Source organism: Mandrillus leucophaeus, unplaced genomic scaffold (assembly GCF_000951045.1).
Source record: "Mandrillus leucophaeus isolate KB7577 unplaced genomic scaffold, Mleu.le_1.0 Scaffold1938, whole genome shotgun sequence".
NCBI classification, from domain to species: domain Eukaryota; kingdom Metazoa; phylum Chordata; class Mammalia; order Primates; family Cercopithecidae; genus Mandrillus; species Mandrillus leucophaeus.
Window position 1 is genome coordinate 167,800 of NW_012101963.1, and position 21,687 is coordinate 189,486.

The window sequence follows — 21,687 nt, forward strand, 5'->3', positions numbered from 1 at the left end:
GTTCCTTCCAGATATATAAAAGATAAAACAGAAAAGCAATGAATTTATAGCATTTTAGATAGGAAAGAACCCTTACAAAAGGTTAATAAATCACAACATTCATATATTTTTTAACTAAAAAAGTCCATAAGCCCTATGAACAAACATATTTTAAGTAACTCTATTAAACATGTAAAAAATCATTAATAAAATTACCACCAGTTGTTTTTAATAATTAAAGTAAAATATTAAAAATATAACCCAAAACAATGATATATAATTAAATATTTTCTATTATGAAGTAATACATCAAAACATAATTGTTCAAATAATGGGTAAAAGTTCCAAGTAGAGATGTCGTTAGTAGTGCAGTCTGAATTATAAAGTAAAATAGAATTAATGGAAATTTACACATATATAAAAATAATACTTCAATAATTGAAATTGTAAGTAAAGTTGTTAAGATATGTAATTTCCCACAAAGTCTTAATTATATATTTAAAATGTACACAACTATAACAAGAAACATTGATTTGTTGAGAAAGCTTACTAATCTCAGTAGATCTACTAGGTACTGGAGGTGGCTGTGTGCCATTGCGAGTAGGCATTGAAGACTGGTGTGATATTGGAGAAAATGGAATCATATCAAAGATGTCAGTGGAGGGCGACTGAGGTGTCATACTGCCTGCCTGCAATGAAAATAAATGAATTAGGGTAGTATTTCATATAGATACATTGTAATGCTAAATATTTCACATGCATATAAAATATATGTAAACAGCAAATTCAGTTGAATCATAAGAATTTGCCATTTTGTAGACCGAAAATAGTTAAGTATTTGCAATTTCATGTGGTTCCACTAATTATGATAAATGCTCATTTAGAAGAAAGCAATAGAACATTTCTGCAAAAATGCTCTCAAAGATGATGGCAAAATGGTAACAATATTATTCCAGATGAATATAAAAGATACAGTGAATTTTTTGGATATATAGAAATGATTGCTACTTATAACAGAGAATTAGATATAGTAGAAACTATTCATATAAAAATATGATTTCAGTAAGATACTCTGCATAAGATAACATTTCAAACAGGAAAAATTAGACATAAGTGACTTGCCTTCTTAAATATAAACATTCAAATGCAATTGATTTTTTTGCATTCTCAAAAGTAGAGTATATTTTAGTTTGTATTTATAACAACAGTGGCAACCAACTGATATTCATTGCAGTACATTTTATTCTTGAAAGATTTCATCAAGTTTTCTGTAATAAATAGCTATCTTATAAAAACTAAATTAATAATCACCAATGTACTGCCCAAATCATTGAGTTTTCTGATACAGTCTGGGTCAGGACTAAATACATATAGGGAAAGATAAATGAAAACCTCATGAAAATATAGCCGAGAAGTAATATCAAAATTAGACATTCATCACTTTGTAAAACAGGGAACAATATGTATATACGTATAATCTCCTTTGAAAACCATCTCACTTGATCAGGGATAAAAGAAAGAGAATTTTCATTTTGGGGGAATAGTGATGAAAAATTTGCTTTTCCTATGAGAACTTGGACAGAGATTGCTTTGAGTGGTTCATATTAAAATTAGAATCCTCAGAATACGTTTAATTTTCTGATTTACAGATAATGCAGGTGATGAAAAAATCAGGCTTACTGTGTGTAGAGTGATGGGTTTACTATTCAGCTAAAATAATTGTTAGTACATTATTTTTCGTGCAGGAAAATTGCTGTCATCCTCCTTTCTTTAACAATTTGTTTATTGTATCCCCTCACCCTATTCCTGTTACTCAGCAATACTATTCCCCTAATTATCCCATTCCTGTATCCCCTTCTCACTTCTATCTCTCTACTCTTTTTCATGATACAAAAATTCTAAAATCTTGGCTGTCATTAAAAGCAAAACAAATCGACCAAAAATTTATTTACTCTGTCCCTCTTTAATCTCCCAACTTCTATTTTCTTTTTCTTTTTCCTTTAAGGCTAAGCTCCTTGAAAGAGATACTACACTTTCTGTCCTAAGATTTACTTCATTCTATCTTTAACTCTTATCAATCTAGATTTGCTCTTTTTGCACTGAACTCTGCTGAAATTACTTTTACCAATGATCTAATTTCCCAATAGTGATATCTGATAAATCATTTGAAGTATCTGTATTACTTTATATTTTTGTAAATTTCTACACTGGCACCACCCTCTACTTGAAACTTTCTGGTATCAGGTAATCAAAGAAAACAAAAATGGCACACAAAGCCTCCAGATCACATCACATTGATTCAAGATACATCTAAATTTTTGATAACTTTATAAATAGTACATTTTGGCAGAATTTAAACAAAATAAGTTGGATAATAAAAAGAATTATCTGCTTAGTAAATTACATGCGGTCTTGGGATGCTGCTCTCACTGACTGGCTTGGGAAAGCCACATTTAGAAGGTGGTGGTATTAACAGTCCCAGTGATAGTCTGGAATCAGGTGAGTTGACAGGAGTGACAGACATGGAAGAAATATTGAGACAGGGAGATGAATCACCACTACTACGCCAGAAAGAGGATGAGCATCTCTGAAACCCGTGTTGCTCATGATCAGACATATCGTGCAGCAGCTGTAAAGGAATGACAGAAAGAGAAATATCCTAAGAGGAAAGGCATGGAGGAAAGGAAAAAGTATACTTGAAATTTATTTGTAAAATGGTGTTTTGTTAAGATGATAAGATCATTTCACAATAACTTTTCTAAAATTAAAACATAGAGTTGGTTTTCCTATGTGATAGTCCTTAGATTCTGCATTGCTTAATTTGATGTTTTTTTACTGAAATATTGCATTTTTAGATATTTTAAATAGAATATTGCATTCATCACGACCTAAGAGGAAGGTAATGGAGAGAAAAATGAAGAAAGCCTGAAGATTTATTTTGGAGAGGGCTTCTGTAATGAAATGGGAAAAGGAAGGATAGTAATGAGAGAACAGTCACAGAACTAGGAGTAAACTCTTCCAAATAAATTTATGGTTTTGTAGAATTTTCAAAAGAGCTCACAACATACATTTTATGTTTAATCCTCAAAACATTCTTTGAAGTATCAGTAGTAGTAATATTATGTCTTTATTACAATAAACACATGGGAATTAAGCTCCACAGATTCTTTGTGACTTACGACGGGAATTAAGGTCCACAGATTCTTTGTGATTTATTCTTATATGAGGTAGAAAGCAGATTCAAAATTCAAAACAGTCTGATTCTAATCATCATGCCCTTTCTATAGTCATGAGGAGCTCCAAACTGTAAGACTTTTAGGGGGATGGGAAGAGGTGATTGTCAAGCATCTCAAATAAATCAGAGAGATAATAAATAACAAGCAAGCAGTGTAGTAGGTCTGAACATCAGTATGTGCATGACTTTTAGGGGCTATTTCCATTACAGCATGGAAAGCTACTGTTAAGAGCTGAGCTGGAGAGAGCTGAGCTGCCAGATGTCACAGCGGCCAATTAAACAGCAGCCAAAATGGAAGTAATAATTAAGTCTGTATTCATTTACTGCTATAGTATAAGCAAGAGGCCAGAGAGAAGGTGCCTGCTCTATCAATGCTCCATTTTCCCCACGGAATGGCATTGAGCAAGGGTCAGAAGTATCACTGCAGAAGTGAGCCTTTGTCTCATTACTTAGGGACTTCTGCACAAAAGGTTCCTAAGGGTTTTTCTTTGGACAAGAGACAGTGGGAGGGAGAAGGGAATGGCTAGCAATAGAAAAGTACTGAATACTGAGACATAGTGGAGAAAAGTGGTCTCCAAGTCCCTTGAATAAGGTGGTCTCAGGAGAGGCACCTAAGGCCCTCTAAAAGGAGGCCCCTGAGTGGAGTTGCCTGGGCTATAAATGTAGATATGCACAAGAGCATAGCTGGCCAGGGGACCTGAGTACTAGATTCAATTCCTCCAAACTGTGCACCAAATACAATGTGATGAGGGCACCTTTCTCCCATCAAATACAATGTGATGAGGTGTGCCAGACAAAGCCTTTGTAACTGCCTATGCTCCGGCCAGAAAGATCCCACATAAGATTCTGGCTGGGAGCCACATTCCTCAGCTGCAAATCACATGTCAGAGATCTTTCACCACTAACAAAAATTCAAGGAGAAAACAAAAATCTGATTTTTTATAAACTTTGTTGTAAAAGGTAGTAATTAAAATTAGTGAAGGACCAACAAGTCTGAGGTTATGTCCTTAAGCTAGGAGGACCCTCTTCACATATTTCCGGAAGCAGAGAGAAAAAGGAAGCCATGTAAAGTGAGAAATTAAGTTGAGGGAAAGGTTCAGTGTGGAAGCAAAATCTCTGCTAGTCTGAGTTATATAATTAATCACTCTATTAATATCCATATGTAAATATATAATTTTTGATTTCTCTGTTGATCTTCATTGTAATACACCTCGATCTATTTATGTAGAGATGTGTATGTACACAATTTTTAAAATCTATTTTTGTTCGATATAACTTACTGTATCATTCTGTCCTTGGTGGCCAACTTTTAATTATAGATTACAGTTGTAAGCTCTTTGTGAGAAAATTTTTGTTTTTTGTTCCCAAATACCCTATGTAACACATTAGTGTAAATGATATTTATTGTCTAATTTATACTAGAGCATCTTTTTACTTAAACTGTTAATTGATAAGGCTGTCTGTACTGAGTAAAGATATTAAGTGGAAATTGTCCTTGATATTATCTAGTTTAAAATATACATGGTAATACTCTATATTTTTTTAGGATATATATTGGCCACAATTCTTTACTAGGTACCTGAAAACAAACTGAAGGTCAAAATAACCTTACTTGAAAGTGCTCTGTTATTTTTATCATAGTGTTTGCAGTATTCTTATAGTACTACTTCCTCTGGGGAGGTAAACTTAACATAAATGAAGAATGTATACGATATAAAAATAATCAAGTATTTATACACTATAATCAAGAGGTTTTTTTCAATTTCAAAATGGTAAATCAGGGATATTTAATAATGTCAACTGTTCTGGTATCTAGAGTTTAAGACTCCAGAACTATTACTCACAGGTCTTCTTTGGGTCATCAGTAATTTGGCAGTTTTTGTTTAGATCACATGGGTCTTTTAAAGCATAGAATTAGGTGTTCCCAACACAAAGAAAAGATAAATGTTTGAGGTGATGGATACTGCAATGACTCTAACTTGATCATTATACATTATGTGCAGGTATCAAAATATCATCTCTACCCACAAACATGTACAACTAATATGTATCAATAAAAATTTTTAAATTAAAAATAAATTAATATATAAAAATAGATTACATATTAAAATCCAGAACTTTTCCCCAGAAGTTAGAAAATCTAGAATGTAGGCCCACACACTTGCATGAAAATAGTTGACTGGTATTGAATATCTGCTGTGTCTTTGAAGTTAGCCTGTGCTTTCAAATTTATCACTCCTACCATATGCCCATTTCACACTTGAATGTCATAATCTGGGCTATATTAAAGTTTGAGTTTTTGATTCCCAACCTAGAAGCAATTCAAGTCAAGGAATCAGATGTTATATCTAATTCCCTATAAAAATGAAATGTAAGTCCAGCACATTTAAATATATGGGTAAAGTTGGCGCTTGATTCTGTACTAAATGGTTAGGTCTATTCAATAAGGATATGAACGTGCGGACATTAGCACCTAAATGACAAACAGTGACAATTTTGCATTTAGGTCCCAAGGTTCTGGAACCAGTCTTTTTTTTTTTTTTTTTTGTCGCTGCTATTTTTAACTGGTTGAGGATGTTTATGTGTTTAAGTAATTAAGTACATTGTTTAGAAGAAAAACAGTTCGAGGAATTTTATTTTGGGCTTTCTGTCAGTATTCTGACAGATGGCTAGGAACCAAATTTTTTGGATTGTCCTACAGAAGTACATGGCACCACTGTTCAAGCAACTCCTTTATGTTCGTAGTTCCAGGTGTCTTGGTCTTTAGGAACATGCACAGAATCTGAATTATTATACTAAGGGGAATTCTGTGTAAAAAAATTATGTGTTAGTTATACAGAAGTTGTTAGGTTATTCAGATATATTAATAATGAGTGTCCATGTTTGAGATTTGTTTTTGCTACACTTTTGTAGCTCTTTTTCTTTTGTCTTTTTTTTTTTTTTTTTTAAGTTCTGCGATACATGAGCAGAACATGCAAGTCTGTTACCTAGGTATACATGTGCCATGGTGGTTTGCTGCACCTATCAACCCGTCATCTAGGTTTTAAGCCCTGCATGCATTAGGTATTTGTCCTAATGCTCTCCCTCCCCTTTGTAGCTCTTTCTTTCAGTAAGTAGCATCTTGGTGCATTTAAGCAATGGTGAATATTTCAACCTTGAGTTTTATATAAATGTGATAACAAGAAGAAATATCCTAAAAGTGTTTGAATTCTATCAGTAAATATTAAATACATTTGAACAATAATAACAGAAACACTGCTTTTAAGATTAAGCAATTCTGTCATAATATGTTTAGAAATATTAGGATTATACTGAAATTTTATGTTTCACTGTTAATTGCACTGGCAATACAAATATCCAAAGACTTTTTAAACATAAAATACAAATGTCAAGATTAAAATATAGTTTATCACAACTACTAAAATGGCAGAGTTCAAAATTATATTTATAATTAAATTAAGAAATAATTAAGAAATAAATTCCCTTACATTTGTATATTAAAATAATTTTTTCTAGTTAAAAAACCTGGAAAATTACAATTAACATTAAAGATGGAGAAAGAAAATGGTAGCATAAAATGTTCTAGCAGATGTTTCTAGATTACCATGCTGATTCATACTTTTAAAGTTAATTGTTATAACATATCTTCAATATCAGTTTTTAAATAAAGTTTAAAAGTAATGATTACAACTTACAGCACAAGGTCTGTGTTTTTTCAGATTTCTAGGTCTACAGTTGGTTTATATTGATCTGTTAGTTGTAAGACCTACTGTCTTACAGTTTTCACAAGAATCTTTCAAGTTAAATGGATATAATTGTACCACAAAGCGGAAAACTGCAACAAGGAGAGGCTAAATGACTTGACCAGGTACTTATGATCAGAACTGGAATGGGAACATATTTTTCTTCCCGTTAGACAGGGTTTATGCTTTTAGAATTATCTTGTGCAACTAACAATTATGAAAGTGAAGTTGTGGAATGGTAATCATTTTTTGTGGGCATCAAATGTTCTTGAACCAATTCATATTTAAAATTTATGTCTTTGTTTAAAGATTCGCATTCAGCTTGTCGTGTAATTAAGACCTTTCACAATCTGCTCTTGCCCATTCTCACTTCAATAGTAGCAGAGAAAACACTAGAGGAAAATAAATAGATTCACTGTTTATCCACAATGAAATATACATTTTAGGCTATAATTGTCCTATCAAGTCTAATCAGTGGCCACACAGTTGATTATGTAAAGAAATAATTTTATCTAAGGGTTTAATTGAAAGGAAGACATTTGTTTTACTCTGCAATAGAATCCAGTATTCCCTAGGACTACAATTTTACTCACTTTGCTTCCTGGCAGTAGTCTGGTTTGGTTAAAACCTTCTATAGTCAGAAGGGTAAAATGAAAGTACCCAGATACAAGAATTAAGAGGAACATTTTGATTGAACTTGTTATGCCCACATCTTACAATGAAACAATCTTCTGCAGGCATTCATGAGGCTATGAGGCTATGAGGGCAGAATAAACTCTTTTTTTCTAATATAAATACAGGCAGCACTGCCATATGAATGTAATAAATGGAAATCAGATTGTTCCCAGATAATTAGTACCAAATGGTGGAAAACCTAACCTCTAATCCATTGCCAAACCACTGGAACACAGCAAAAAGCAAACAGCACAGTCAAGTAACGGAAATTTCTCAGTGTATCTAAGTGACTGTATAAAATAAGGATCCAATATCTAAAACCAGGGAAAAGATTTTCACAATTCAGTGTGATACAGAGGTATGTAATATAGGTACTCTTGAAGACTATTTCATTTGATAGAAAAGGAACCCATGATTGACCCAATCGTGGTGGTATTTAGAAGATATGTAAGCATTCTGTTTAAAAACAAGTAAGAATATATTTTATATACATTAAGTGTTATATATTCATATCAATTTTTATATGAGAAAGTGAGAAATAGGAGTGGTCTCCATTTATCATGCATATGAAGAATTGGTTTTAAGTGAAAAAGATCGGAAGCAAATATTAAAGATACACTTGTTAGGAATGTCTTAATTTCAGTACTGAACAAAAAAGTAGTCTCATATTATTTTCTTTAGCTAGAACTCAATCACATAAGCTCACAGGGACCAAATTTATATTGGGCATATTAACTAAACAATAAACAATTAGAATAAAAAATGACAAACTTTTTTTCACTCAAGCACATGAGACTGCCAGACCTTCTCTATGAATTCCAGATTTGTATATTCAGCCATCTAATAAGCATTTCCAATTGGCTGTCTAGTTGGCAGAAATAACGCAGGCAAAAGTGAAATATTGATTCTTTATCACTCACTCCTCCTAAGTCACGTCTGTTTCAGAAAATGGCATCATTTCCCACATGTTAAGGAGAAAACCTGAAGGGACACTCCTGCTCCTTTAGTGTGTGTGTGCGTATACTGCCCTCAACAAATCCATTAGTAAATTTTGCAAGTTCTACCTTCAAAATGTGTCAAAAATCAAGCTCTGCTCATAACCTTCACAGGTAGAATTATAGTCTAATTTACCCTTCTCCTAGACTACTGAAATGTCTATTTCTGGGACATCACTTTGGCCTCTTTACAGTCCATGCTGCATATAGCAGCCAGATGGTCCACAAATTCCGTTTAAAACCTTCAAGTGACATATCATTGCATTAAAAAAAAAATACCAATCCTTTGCCATTGCCTATGAAGACCTATCAAATCTAGACTCTGAGTCTCTCTTCAATGTCCTCTCCAATTGTTTTGGCTTTCAGTCACTACACTGCAGCTGCAAAGTTCTTGTAACTGTTTTCAGTCTGTTGTATTTGCTAACATTTTATCATTCAGATTGCAATTCAAGTGCTACCTTCTTTGAAGGGGCTTGCTTCCCTGGTCACTTTCTCTAAACAACATTCTCAATCATTCTCTTCTATTCTGCTCTATTTTGTTTTATTCATAGCATATACAAGATCTAAATGGTTACATTTATTTATTGAAATATTTATGTATTTATTACCAACCTTTCTTTCTTTCCCCCATGGAATGCAATCCCTTTAACATCTGAAATACATAAACGGTGAAAACCAAAGAGCCTAGATATATGGAAATATTAGATCTTCAGTACACATTTTATAATATTCCATAGCAGATCACAAGTGTATCAAATGTATACAATCAACAAGTGAGATAAAATGAAAATCAAAGTGATATGCATTGTAACATACGGTCTGCTATTAAGAATGATTTCAAAATCCCAGTGATGAAGCAGTGGGACTACGAAGACCAAAACCAAAACTAAAATGTACATCATAAAACTTTGAGGGAACATTTTAGAAGCTTGGAATATTTTTATTCAAGGTTTCAACCTAAAATTACTTAGTTTGCAATTCAAAATCCATCAGTATGACCAATTCACGTTCATGTATATAACATATAAGTGACTGACAAACTTTCTAAGAAATAACCTTCCCTTAGGGCATCTCTGAGGAAAGTAGAAACATGCATGCACCTATGTTCTCACTTAAACAGAGACTCTTTAAAGTACAAAGGTGTCCATGTAGATCATTCTACTGCATTGGGCCTCACATTTTAAATTTAAGATTTAACACAGAATAAGGATATCAACATCAATAAGACTGTAATATATTATTAGGAGATTTGGTACATTTGAATCTTTGTCTTGTATTACGGAAATTCAACTTTAACTTTGGACCTCTTGTTAGAGAAGATGGCTTGTCATTTTTTAGTTATCTAATCAAGCTTTGTTGTTGTTGTTTGTTTGTTGGTTTTTGAGACAGGGTCTTACTCTGTAACCCAGGCTGGAATATAGTGGCATGATCATGGCTGATTGCAGCCTTGACCTCCCAGGCTTACCACAGCCTCCAACTCCTGGGCTCAAGCAATCTTTCCACCTCTACCTCCCAAATAGCTGAGACTACAGGCATGCACCACCACGCCCAGCTAATTTTTGTATTTTTGGTAGAAACAGGGTTTTGCCATATTGCCTAGGCTGGTCTCCAACTCCTGGACTCAAGCTATCAGCCCACCTCTGCCTCCCTAAGTGCTGCGATTACAGGCGTGAACCACCATGCCCGGCCTAATCAAATTTTATCAAGAATGTTTCCGTTGCTTGCCATATCTGACTTTATCTTCTACTTCATCACAAACTGATAAGAAAATAACATCTATAATATTAATTTACATTATTGTTATTTTCACATTACTTTTAATTCCACAACTCCCAAAATTCCATTCCTACTTTTTTCTTTCCCTTTCCCCAAAGAGACTATATTAAAGCTAAGATTAAAGATGTATTTTATTTGACTAGCAATTGCTTAGTGTGAACTATATTGTGTTAGGCCAGCATATCCAGACATTTCAGAACATTATTGTGCTTAAAGGTATATTTTTATGAACCAAATTATAGCATTAAATAATTTATAAAGAACTAAACCTGAATTAGAGTTTTTTGATAAAAGTGTCCCCTTTCTGTAACTTGAAAAATTTGGCTTCCAGTGGGATCAAGACCTGTCTTGGGCTGGTCAGTTGTGAAGATATTTCTGTGCGAGGGGTTCCTCTCATCACTAAAAACTCATCAGATTCCAAATTAATTGCATACACCATACCCACCTATGTTGTAATTCAATATGCATAACGGGATTCATAATTCACTTCAATGCTTCTTTAATAATATATCGATCACTGCCTCTAATCCTTTGAACAAACTGATGAGAACTTTAGTCATTTTGGAGCACTCTAATCCTGAGTCCTCTGAGCTCAAAACAAACACATAAAACCCAAAGAGTCTTATTTCCAGGGTTATAAACTCATTAAGCATTTACTTTGCTAGCCGTGGGGGCACTCTGTGAGGTACTTTGTGTTCCTGCTGTGTGTCCTGTAAAACTGATGTTCAAATTTCGTAAGAAAGAACAGATGTAAAACATTTCTAACTTAACAGAAATTTCTTTATTGCAGGCACATGGTAAGCTATTAAATAAGATATTATAAATTTACATTTTATTATTTGCCATTTGCATTGTCTGTTTTTCAAATTCAATAATCTGAATCATTAATAAATCTTCAAAAATAACTGCAGGTAACTAATTTTATTTCATTTTAATATCAGGAATTTGGGACCTCATTTGAGTAGATATGAAATAAATAAGCTGTACTTAGTGTTCTACAAGTTTATTTCATAGCCACATTACTAAAATCGGAAATGAAAGGCAAAAATGTTTTTTAATAAGAAGCACATTAGCAAATGCTGTAACAATGTTTTTTAAACCATTTGAATTGGTTAGGTATCTCATTAATTTACATTTTAAATTTTAACATTTAATTTTACATTTAAATTTTAGCAATTTTAAAATGCTCTTGAGTTCACTTTTTTAAAAATCAAACAAATTCTATTTTCACATATTTGTTGTGAGAACAATTAAAACTACTTTGGCAATTTTCAAGTGTATAATACCTTGTTATTAATTATAATCACCATGTTGTACAAGAGATCTCTTGAACTTACTTCTCCTAATTAAAATTTTGCATCCTTTGATCATCTTCTAGACCCTTTCTATACAACTCTGCCCCAGCCCCTAGTAATCATTATTCTACTCTCTGCTTCTATGAGTTTGACTTTTTTAGATTCCACATATGAGTGATATCATGTGATATTTGTCTTTCTGTGCACGGCTTATTTCACTTAGTATAATGTCCTCCAGATTCTATCTTAATGAAGCCGTACATCTTCCAGCATATCAACAATTTAAAAAATCATATGATAAGATTTTAGGAGCTAAAAAGTCATGTGACAAATATAAAGTTAAAGAAAAAGTGTAGACAATGACATTACATGACAAAAGACTATAAGTAGATTGCAAAGTTATAATTTGTCATTTCCACAATGATCAAGGATACAACAAATTTTCTACATATATGAACTAAGTGTAAGACAGTGATTTAAAGACAGTTATTTCTTTTTAAATTCAACCTCTTAGTTGTAGTTTCTGAAGCATTTTATTTAGATAAATCCAGGCCGAGATGAACACAATGCCTAAAATAATTATTACATGATGTAACCTTGGGAGGGCTAATTCATTTTAAAACATGGCTTTTTCAATATTTTTACTCTTTATATATAACTGGCTCTACTAGTGAGAATTGCTAAATAAATGAATTATGCTTATGAACAGGTTATGTTTCCTTCATATACCAACTTGCATGCTTTCCACTTGAAATAGCTATTTCAGCTAAATGGTCAAAGACACTGAAGCAAGGGTCATCTTGTCATTCCTCCTGTCCTTTGTCACTTCTGAAGCTGACTCAGTAACCCTATGAGATCACCAATGCACATTCGTAATCCAAATCCTGACCCACCTTCTTCTCAGAGTAGTGTCTGGCTTTGGGAAGATAAAAAAAGTAGGATGCAGTTTGATTAATGTGTTTGAAACCTCTTTGCTCTTCTCAAATGTTCTTCCTCAGATAAAGAGGATACACAATGACCGGTTTTGGGTTTGCATCCAAAAAGCTGATGGAGCTTACTTTACTCCTTTGTCAACACAAAAATGAAAGCAACGCTACTCTTCATATGTGATGAATTCCAGAAACAACTACGTTATCAAAACTCCTTGAAAAAGTTACTTCCCCTTCATATAAATGAAGTATATTTATTTTTATTCTCCTAGTATATTTCACAACATGGCTTATCATATGAATTTCAACAAGACGCAAGAGGATGTGTCTTCCATCTTGGGATGGAAGGTTGAATAACAAATTTGAGCTGATGTTCTGTCCCTTGCAGTTAGAGAGGCGAGAAAAAATCATAATCCTGGTGAGCAGCAAACAGTGACAAGAAAAAATAAGAAGGAATATCAGAGTAAAACCAGAACCTGAAGAGGATGCTCCAGCACATATATGTCAGTACCTCAGTCTCAACCTCTCTCATCAAGGCCATAGCAGCCCTACTGGCACAAAACACAAAACCCACAAGCCAAGCAATGGAAATGCTCACTCTTTCATATGGGAGGTGGAAAAATGTGAGTTTACAAGAAAGACCATTTTTTGACCCATTTCCAGAGTGTGCCAAGTTTGAAACCCAACATGAAACTTCTATAGAAACATTCTTATTCATAGTGATGACCTTGTGAACGATTCTAGTATTAGATATTAAGAAATGAACATTTTCATTGAAGCACAATAAGCTTCCATAAAAAATTTTGCAACAAATTTCTTTTTTCAGTTCATGTTTATGTTATAAGTTAGATATGATGTTTTTTTTGAAACAGGGTCTTTCTCTGTCACCCAGGATGGAGTGGAGTGGTGCTATCATAGATCACTGCAGCCATGACCTCTGGGCTCAGGCCATCCTCTCACCTCAGCCTCCCCAGTGGCTGAGACTACAGGGGTGTGCCAACATGCCTGGATACTTTTTTGTATTTTCTGTAGAGACAAGGTTTCACCATGTTGCCAGACTCGTCTTGAACCCCTGGGCTCAAACGATCTGCCTGCCTTGACCTCCCAAAATGTTGGGATTACAGTTATAAGCCACTGTGCTTGGCTTAGATATTAAATTTTTAAATGAAGAATAAATACACTTTAATAGAGAATATCAGTAGTACAGATGATTCAAACCAAAAATCATCTTCTCCTGAATATATTTTGCCTAGAAAAAATATTGTTTTAAATTCCACCTCCCTCCAATAAATTCCCTTTGCCAAAACCACGTAATAATGATATCATACATGGTATTGGGAAAAGGATTTCAAAACTGTGACGAATCAGACATAAATATTTTAACTACAAGGACTTGAGTTTTGTCTGCAGAGAATACCACTCATTTTAATGTTTGAAATACAATTGCCTCACTCCCAGTGGGAACCCTTACCATGTAATATAAGAAACCAGGTTCAGTCTTGCTCACAGCTGAATTCCTATAATGAAGTTGAGCACTTCAAGGGGAGACTGGCATAGGTCATTAAGTCTAACTCAGCAAATAGTAATTAATAGAAATGAAAGAAGAATATGCCACAAAGAGAATAATTATATTATTTAATAAAACTTAAGACTAAGTCGAGGGTTGAATTATGTTAGAAAACCCAGAGGAAAACAGCAACATAGAAAACAACTCTGATTTGAACTAACTAGGTAATTTTAAGTTTTAAATTAAACTGCTTAGCAGCCTTCATCTCTATGCATGTTTACTTTGAAATTACTGATCCCAAAGTATTATGTGAAATATTGCAGAACTAGTGATACAGAGTTGTTTTATCACCACAAAATCTTGTTTCTAAGGAAAACATACACATGTTCAATATACTCACTGGAGATGTTGATACTTGAGTTATTCTTAGTTGGTTTTCCAAATCTTGTACTTTATTTTTAAGTTCCATATTTTCTGTTTCTAAGTCTTGGATCTAAAAAGAAAATGATTATTGAATAACTTTCTGGTTTTTTTTCTTGGAATATACCGGCTACAGTTATGAGTAGGAATTTATATTATGCAAAACCTTAATGTACTTTGTTGTGCATGGGGAGAAAACTGTTTGATAAAGTTTGGGAAATGTTGGAGGATTTCAGATCATTGAAAGACTTAAATTTATAATATATTTGTATGTGTGTGCAAATTTTATGTTCCTAATATCTCAACATTGTGTTTTCTTGTTGGACTGTGCAAACTATACCCATAATCTTGGAATATAACCACAAGACAGTGAAACTTGCTTATGATGATTTTGAAGAGTGGAGAAAGGCATAATTTAATTACCAAGGAATCTGATCTGCATGGAAAACCACTTACCCAGCATCTGCTGCTTCTGCTGCTCTGATCCCCATGAGAAGCATCAGGAAGTGAAGCAAAGTCACATGAGAACACTAAGTTCTTGTGGGAATTCAATATAAAATAGTTAAAAAAAAAAAAAAAAAAAAAAAAGCTGTGCAGGGGATCAGGAATGAAAAATTATGGGAACATAGTGAAAGCAGTTCCAATCAGTCAGTGTGGGGGAAATTTAATGGCAGGTCTTCTAAATTTGTTTGATGATATGCAAGTTTCCCTGTACTTACATCACACAAATGTAAAACAACAAGCTTAATTTACTCACTCTTTTTTGTAACCCTGCGATCTGTTTTCTTGTTTCAACATCTTTTCCTCCTGATTCTAGAAATTTCCTGTATGCCAGGTCAAATGCTTGGCCAATTGTTAAAGTGATCTCCTCAGCCTGTGTAAAAATCAAACAATGATTTGCATTTTAATAACATGTCAAACTTTTTTTGAATTGAGAAAACAACATTCATATAAGCACTTACTGTAAGACATTCACAAGAGGTACTTCAAAAGGGCAACAGTTTGTAGTAGAGATGTAGTAAATGAGCAAGGTAGTATGCTAACATAATAACTCAATGCCTACCCAGGCACAGCACTGAAAAAACAAGCAGACTTGGGGTGGACATTACTGAACAGCTGTTGAAGTAAGAAAGTTGGAAGCAAGAGTTCTTTCTGTCAAAATTCTCATCTCTTTTATTGTATTATTTTTTCCTACCAGTTTTTCTCCCTTTCTCAACTATTTAGTGCCTATTAAATGAAAGCAGAGTGCCAAATGCCGTTTCTCTTCATGCTTAGCTACTTATTTCCTTTTCCTTGTGAGGCGGGTTTGTTAAACCCTAAGCAGGTAACTGAATGAGGCTGCCAGGTGGTGTCTCTGGAAAACTTGAGGTATGCCCTCTAAATGGCACACCTGCTACTCGGTCCCAGTTAATTGTTGCCTGGTGGAAGTGAGCAATTCCAATCTGAAACTGTCAGATCTTATGTATACAAGATAAGGTCAGAAGTCTGAAGTTTTATATGAGAGCTCCCAATTTTAAGTGATGGTAAACAGTTTGTATTTTGGTAAAACACAATGCCAGTGATCAAAAAATATATATATCATCTGAATTTGGGCTTGTAAACAACTAACAATCTCAGATCTATTGATTAGAAACTGCCACAAATATATCTTATGTCCACCAGCTCATTTCTTCTCCATTCATATCTCCACTGAATTTATAATGTCTTGCACATAGTAAAGACTTATATTAAATAGAGATTTATTTACTTAATCAACATTATAAAGAGTTTTGGAAAGGCATGAGTCAGATTTAATGTTGTCACAATTATGCCATAAGACCGCCAGACAACAAGAAGACTGCTAGTAATATATATTGAAAATGCTATGCTTTAACTTTACTACAAATCCTAATAATTTATTATCTGCTGTGATCAACATAAAATGAAAACATGCTTTGTTAATCAGCTTCTATCATTTAATGGAATTTTTATAGTTCATTATTTAAGGAGGGCTTTAGACAAAAAATACAGTATTTAACCTAGTTAACTAAAAAGTGCAAAATATGTACATAATATTTTAAAGGAATACTGTTTTATGAAAGAAAAGAAAAAAGACAGGAAAGTAAATGACAATGAGCTATAATAAAAACTACTAAATAAATGAAAATGACAGATACCAATGTATGCATGTTCAATGACTTAAACTAACTGGTTGTGTTAGATATTAATATTATTTGTAACATTAAAAAGTGGTAGAAGTGGTTTTGATAGATTGTGGGATTATGAATAATTTGTTTTCTGTTTCTAATTTAAAATCTTTGGGTAATAAGTTTCTATTTATTTTACGATAAAAAGACTTTTTTCTTCTTTTTAAAAATTTCTTCTAAAAAAACATGGGATACATGTGCAGAATGTTCAGGTTAGTTACATAGGTATACGTGTGCCATGGTGGTTTGCTGCACCTATTGACCCATCCTCCAAGTTCCCTCCCCTCACCTCCCACCCGCTAATGGGGCCCTGGTGTGTGTTGTTCCACTCTCTGTGTCCATGTGTTCTCATTGTTCAACTCCCACTTCTGAGTGAGAACATGTGGTGTTTGGTTTTCTGTTCCTGTGTTAGTTTGCTGAGGATGACAGCTTCCAGTTTCATCCATGTCCCTGCAAAGGACATGATCTCATTCCTTTTTACGGCTGCATAGTATTTCATGGGATATGGGATATATGTACCACCTTTTCTTAATCCAATCTATCATTAATGGACATTTGGCTTGGTTCCAAGTCTTTGCTATTGGAAATAGTGCTGCAATAAACATACGTGTGCATTTGTCTTTATAGTAGAATGATTTGTATTCCTTTGGGTGTATACCCAGTAATGAGATTTCTGGGTCAAATGGTAGTTCTAGTTCTAGATCCTTGAGGAATTGCCACCCTGTCTTCCACAAAGATTGAACTAATTTACATTCCCACCAACAGTGTAAAAGTGTTTCTATTTCTCCACAGGCTTGCCAGCATCTATTGTTTCCTGACTTTTTAATAATCACCATTCTGACTGGTGTGAGATGGTATCTCATTGTGGTTTTGATTTGCATTTTTCTGATGATCAGTGATGTTGAGTTTTCTTTTCATATGCTTGTTGGTCGCATAAATGTCTTCTTTTGAGAATTGTCTCTTCATATCCTTTGCCCACTTTGTGATGAGGTTGTTTTTTTCTTATAAATATGTTTAAGTTCCTTGTAAATTCTAGATATTAGACCTTTGTCAGATGAGTAGATTTTTAATTATAGGTTGTTTCCCTTCTAAATTATGATTTTGATGTATCCTTCTTGTTTTCTTTTTTGTTTTTTTTTTTTTGAGATGGTGTCTCACTCAGCCACCCAGGCTAGAGTGGCGCGATCTCGGCTCAAACTGCAACTTCCACCCTCTGAGTTCAAGAAATTCTCCTGCCTCAGCCTCCTGAGTTGCTGGGATGCGCCACCACACCCAGCTAATTTTTGTATTTTTAGTAGAGACGGGGTTTCACTATGTTGGCCAGGCTGGTCTCGAACTCCTGCCCACAGGTGATCCACCCGCCTTGGCCTCCCAAAGTGTCGATGTATTCTTTTAATGAGACATTATGTTATCTTCAAATAATCAATTTGTACATTATAAATAATCATTTAAATGGTAACATTGTTGATTCTTCATTAATGATATTTGGCCTCATATTATTTATTTATATTAGTAACTTTAAAAAAACATGTTCTCATTTTATAATAACATCTTTATTAGGCACTTAGCTGTCTAGTAAATATTCTGCATATATTATTTTACTTGATTCTCATTATGGCTCTGAAGTAAGGATTATAATTACCCCACAATACATATGATGAAACTGCAATTTTGTAAAGTTGTATAACTTGCCTAAAGCTAGTGAGTGGAGAAAATGAAATTTAAATCCAGATTTCTGACTCTCCAACCTTCACACTTTTGGGGGTGGGGGTAAAATTTATATACAATGAAATCATAATAAATTTATAAATCGTATAAGATACATAATCCCCAACTTATTAAAAATAAATAATATTTCTAGCCTGCCAGAATGTCTCTTATGCCTACTTTCAGTCAAATCCCATCTATTATGGGTGACTGTTCTCCAATTTTTATCATTATAAATCAGTTTTGCCTGTCCTTGATATCTATAAAAATAGACTATATAATATGTATTCTTTTGTGTCTGTATTCTTCTGTTAACTTAAAGTTGTTGAGTTTCATACGTGTTGTACATATCAATAACATATTGGTTTTGTTGCTGATTAGCATTTGCTGCTGATATACCACAAGTGATTTATCCATTGTACTACTGATGGACATTCATGGTTTTGTCAGTTCTTAGTTATTAGACATGAAAACTACCACAAACATTCTTCTAAGATCTTTTTGTAGACATATGTTTTCTTGTCTCTTGGTAAATACCTAGAAGGTAATTGTTAAATCATAGGAGGTCTACCTTTAACATTATAAGAAACTGTGCAACTGTTTTCCAAAGTAATATCATTTTGAATTTCCACCAGCAGTAAGAGACTTTTCGTTATGTCACATTCTCAGAAACAACAGATATTGACAGCCTTTTTCATTTGAGACAATATACTGGACGAGTGATGCTATATTAATGTTTTAAATTTATATTTCCCTGTTGAATAATAATATTAGCCCAGTTTCATGTGTTCGTTGCCTTTTTTATGTTCTCTTTAATAAACTAACTTCCTGTAGAAGTCTACTGCCCACTTTTATTAGGTGTTTTGTCTTTTTATTAGTGACTTTTAGGAGTTTTTTATATAGTCTGGATACAGATCCTTTTTCAGATACATGTATTGGGAAAATAGCCGCTTGCTTTTTCAGTTTGCTGATAGTGTTTATAGATTAACAGACAATGTTTTATTTTTGATAAAGTCCATTGTATTCTTTTTTTGTTCATGTGTAGTGCTTTTGGGGTCATTTCTAGGAAATCACTATTCATCCAAAGTTCATAATGACATTCTATGTTTTAATGAAAGTTACATATAAGATTACAAAAGCTTCTACTTTTATGTCTATGATCCATCTCAAATAGTTTTATGTACCATAAGTAGAAGACAATTTTCATAATTTTTTCCATATATTTAGCTAGTTATTTCAACACCATTTGTCAAAAAGACTTTCTTTTTTCCATTGAATTTTTTTGTCACATTTGTGGAAAAAAAATTAACCATGTATGTATGGATATTTTTAAACTCTACAATAGAGTTCATTTATTACTTATTATTACATTAATACCACCCTGACTTGATAAGAGTTAAAGGTAAGTTCTGACACCAGGTATGCTTCCCCAGATTTTGGGTTTCTCTCTCAAAATTAATTTGTTTTCACTCTAGGTCATTTATATACCTTATTAGAAGTAACTTTGCAATTTTTACTAACAATCCCATTGTGATTTTAATCAGAATTGTATTGAAACCATGGATCGATAAATTTGGTAGAATTGACCACAATTAAACTGAGCCTTCCAATCCATAAATATGATATCTTTCTTCCATTACTTTAGGTCTTTTTTACTTACATCAATACTTTGAAGATTTCAGTATGGAGGCCTAGCATATTTTTAAAATTCTCATTATTTCATGTTTCCTGATGCTAGAGTAAATACATTTTTCTTTCTTTCTTTTTGCTAGTAGACAGGCATAATTTAATTTTGTACATGACTTGTAAGCTTTGTTTTTGCTAAATTTGTTTCATAAATCTAGTGGTTGTAGATTCTCAGCAATTTTTATGTAAAAAAGTTGATACTATATCTGCGAAAAAAGACAATTTTTTCCTATTTCTTTCCTATCTTTGTGCCCTTCCTCCCCATCTATTCACTAGCTAAGACACCTAATACCACGTTAAATAGGTAGTAAAAATGGACATCCTTACATTGCTCCCAGTCTTAGAAGGAAAGCATTCAATAATTCACCGTTAATTATGATGTTACCTGTAGGACTTTTAAAGTTTTTATCAGAAAAAAAAAAGTCTCTTCTATTCCTAGCGTGTTATAAATTTAGCAGCAATGCGTTGAATTTTGTCTATTGGCTTTTCTGTATTTGCTGAAATTACGGTGTTATTATTCTGCTAAGATGTTGTATTATGTTGATTGATTTTTTGTATGTTAAACCAAACTTGAATTCCTGGGATAAACCTCACTGGGTAATAATGTATTATCTCTTTTATATTTTATATATTGCTGGACTTGATTTGGAATTATTATGTAAAAGAGTGTTAAGTCTATATCATAAGAAACACTGGAATATAATTTTCATTTTTTGTAAGGTGTTTGTTATGTTTTTCAATCAGGGAAACACTGGCTTCATAAAATGATTAGAAGTGTTACTTTATTCTCTTAATTCTGAAAAGGTTTATGTATAATTGGTATTTTAAAAAGAAATGTTTTAAAAATTTTAATAGTGAAACTATCTGGGCTTGGTATTTCACTTGTCAAAAAGTTTTGTCAAATATTTGGACCACATATTTAATTCCAAATATGTGGGCCAAATATTTAGTTCCAAATCTTTTTAAAAAATATAAATATAAGTTTACATTTATAAATTAAATATATTTATATTAAATATTTATATATAATTTTATATATTCAGATTTTTCAATCTGGTAAATTGAGTTTCAAGATATTCATCAATTTTATATTATTTACCAAATTTACTGGAATAATAGTTATATAATATTTATCTTTGTATCCTTATAAAGAATATAGGATCTGCAGCCACTATTTCTAGTATTGGCAATTTGTGTTTTCTGTCACTTTTGTCCCTGATGACTTTTTAGCGATTATTAATTTCATTCTTAATGAAGAACGAATATTTGGCCTTGTTAATTTTCTTTGTTTGTCCAATTTCAATGTCATTGATTCCATTCTAGCATTTCATAACCTTCTACTTTAATTTTGGTTTGTTTTTCTTGTTTTCATTTAACTTTATAATGTCAGGACTAAAACGATTAATTTTAACTTTTTTATATTTTCTTATATAAAGATTGAAAGCTATGAATTTGCCTCTCAGCAGCTTTATCTTTTAAAAATTTTGATAAATTGTATTTTACAATTAAGGAATAATTTAATTCCCCTGTAACTTTTCTTTTAGCTAGAGTTAC

General features: G+C 32.8%; 1 protein-coding gene across 3 annotated transcripts in view; it reads right to left on the bottom strand.

The window, feature by feature from the left end:
- GULP1 (GULP, engulfment adaptor PTB domain containing 1) overlaps positions 1 to 21,687 on the bottom strand; it is a 119,870-nt gene that overhangs the window by 11,837 nt on the left and 86,346 nt on the right. For all 3 annotated transcript variants that reach the window (XM_011978399.1, XM_011978400.1, XM_011978401.1), the window contains 3 exons: positions 15,312 to 15,428; positions 14,535 to 14,627; positions 530 to 668 (listed from right to left, as the gene is read on the bottom strand). In XM_011978399.1, coding sequence (XP_011833789.1) covers positions 530 to 668; positions 14,535 to 14,627; positions 15,312 to 15,428 — 349 coding nt within the window. The remainder of the gene's footprint in view (positions 1 to 529; positions 669 to 14,534; positions 14,628 to 15,311; positions 15,429 to 21,687) is intronic.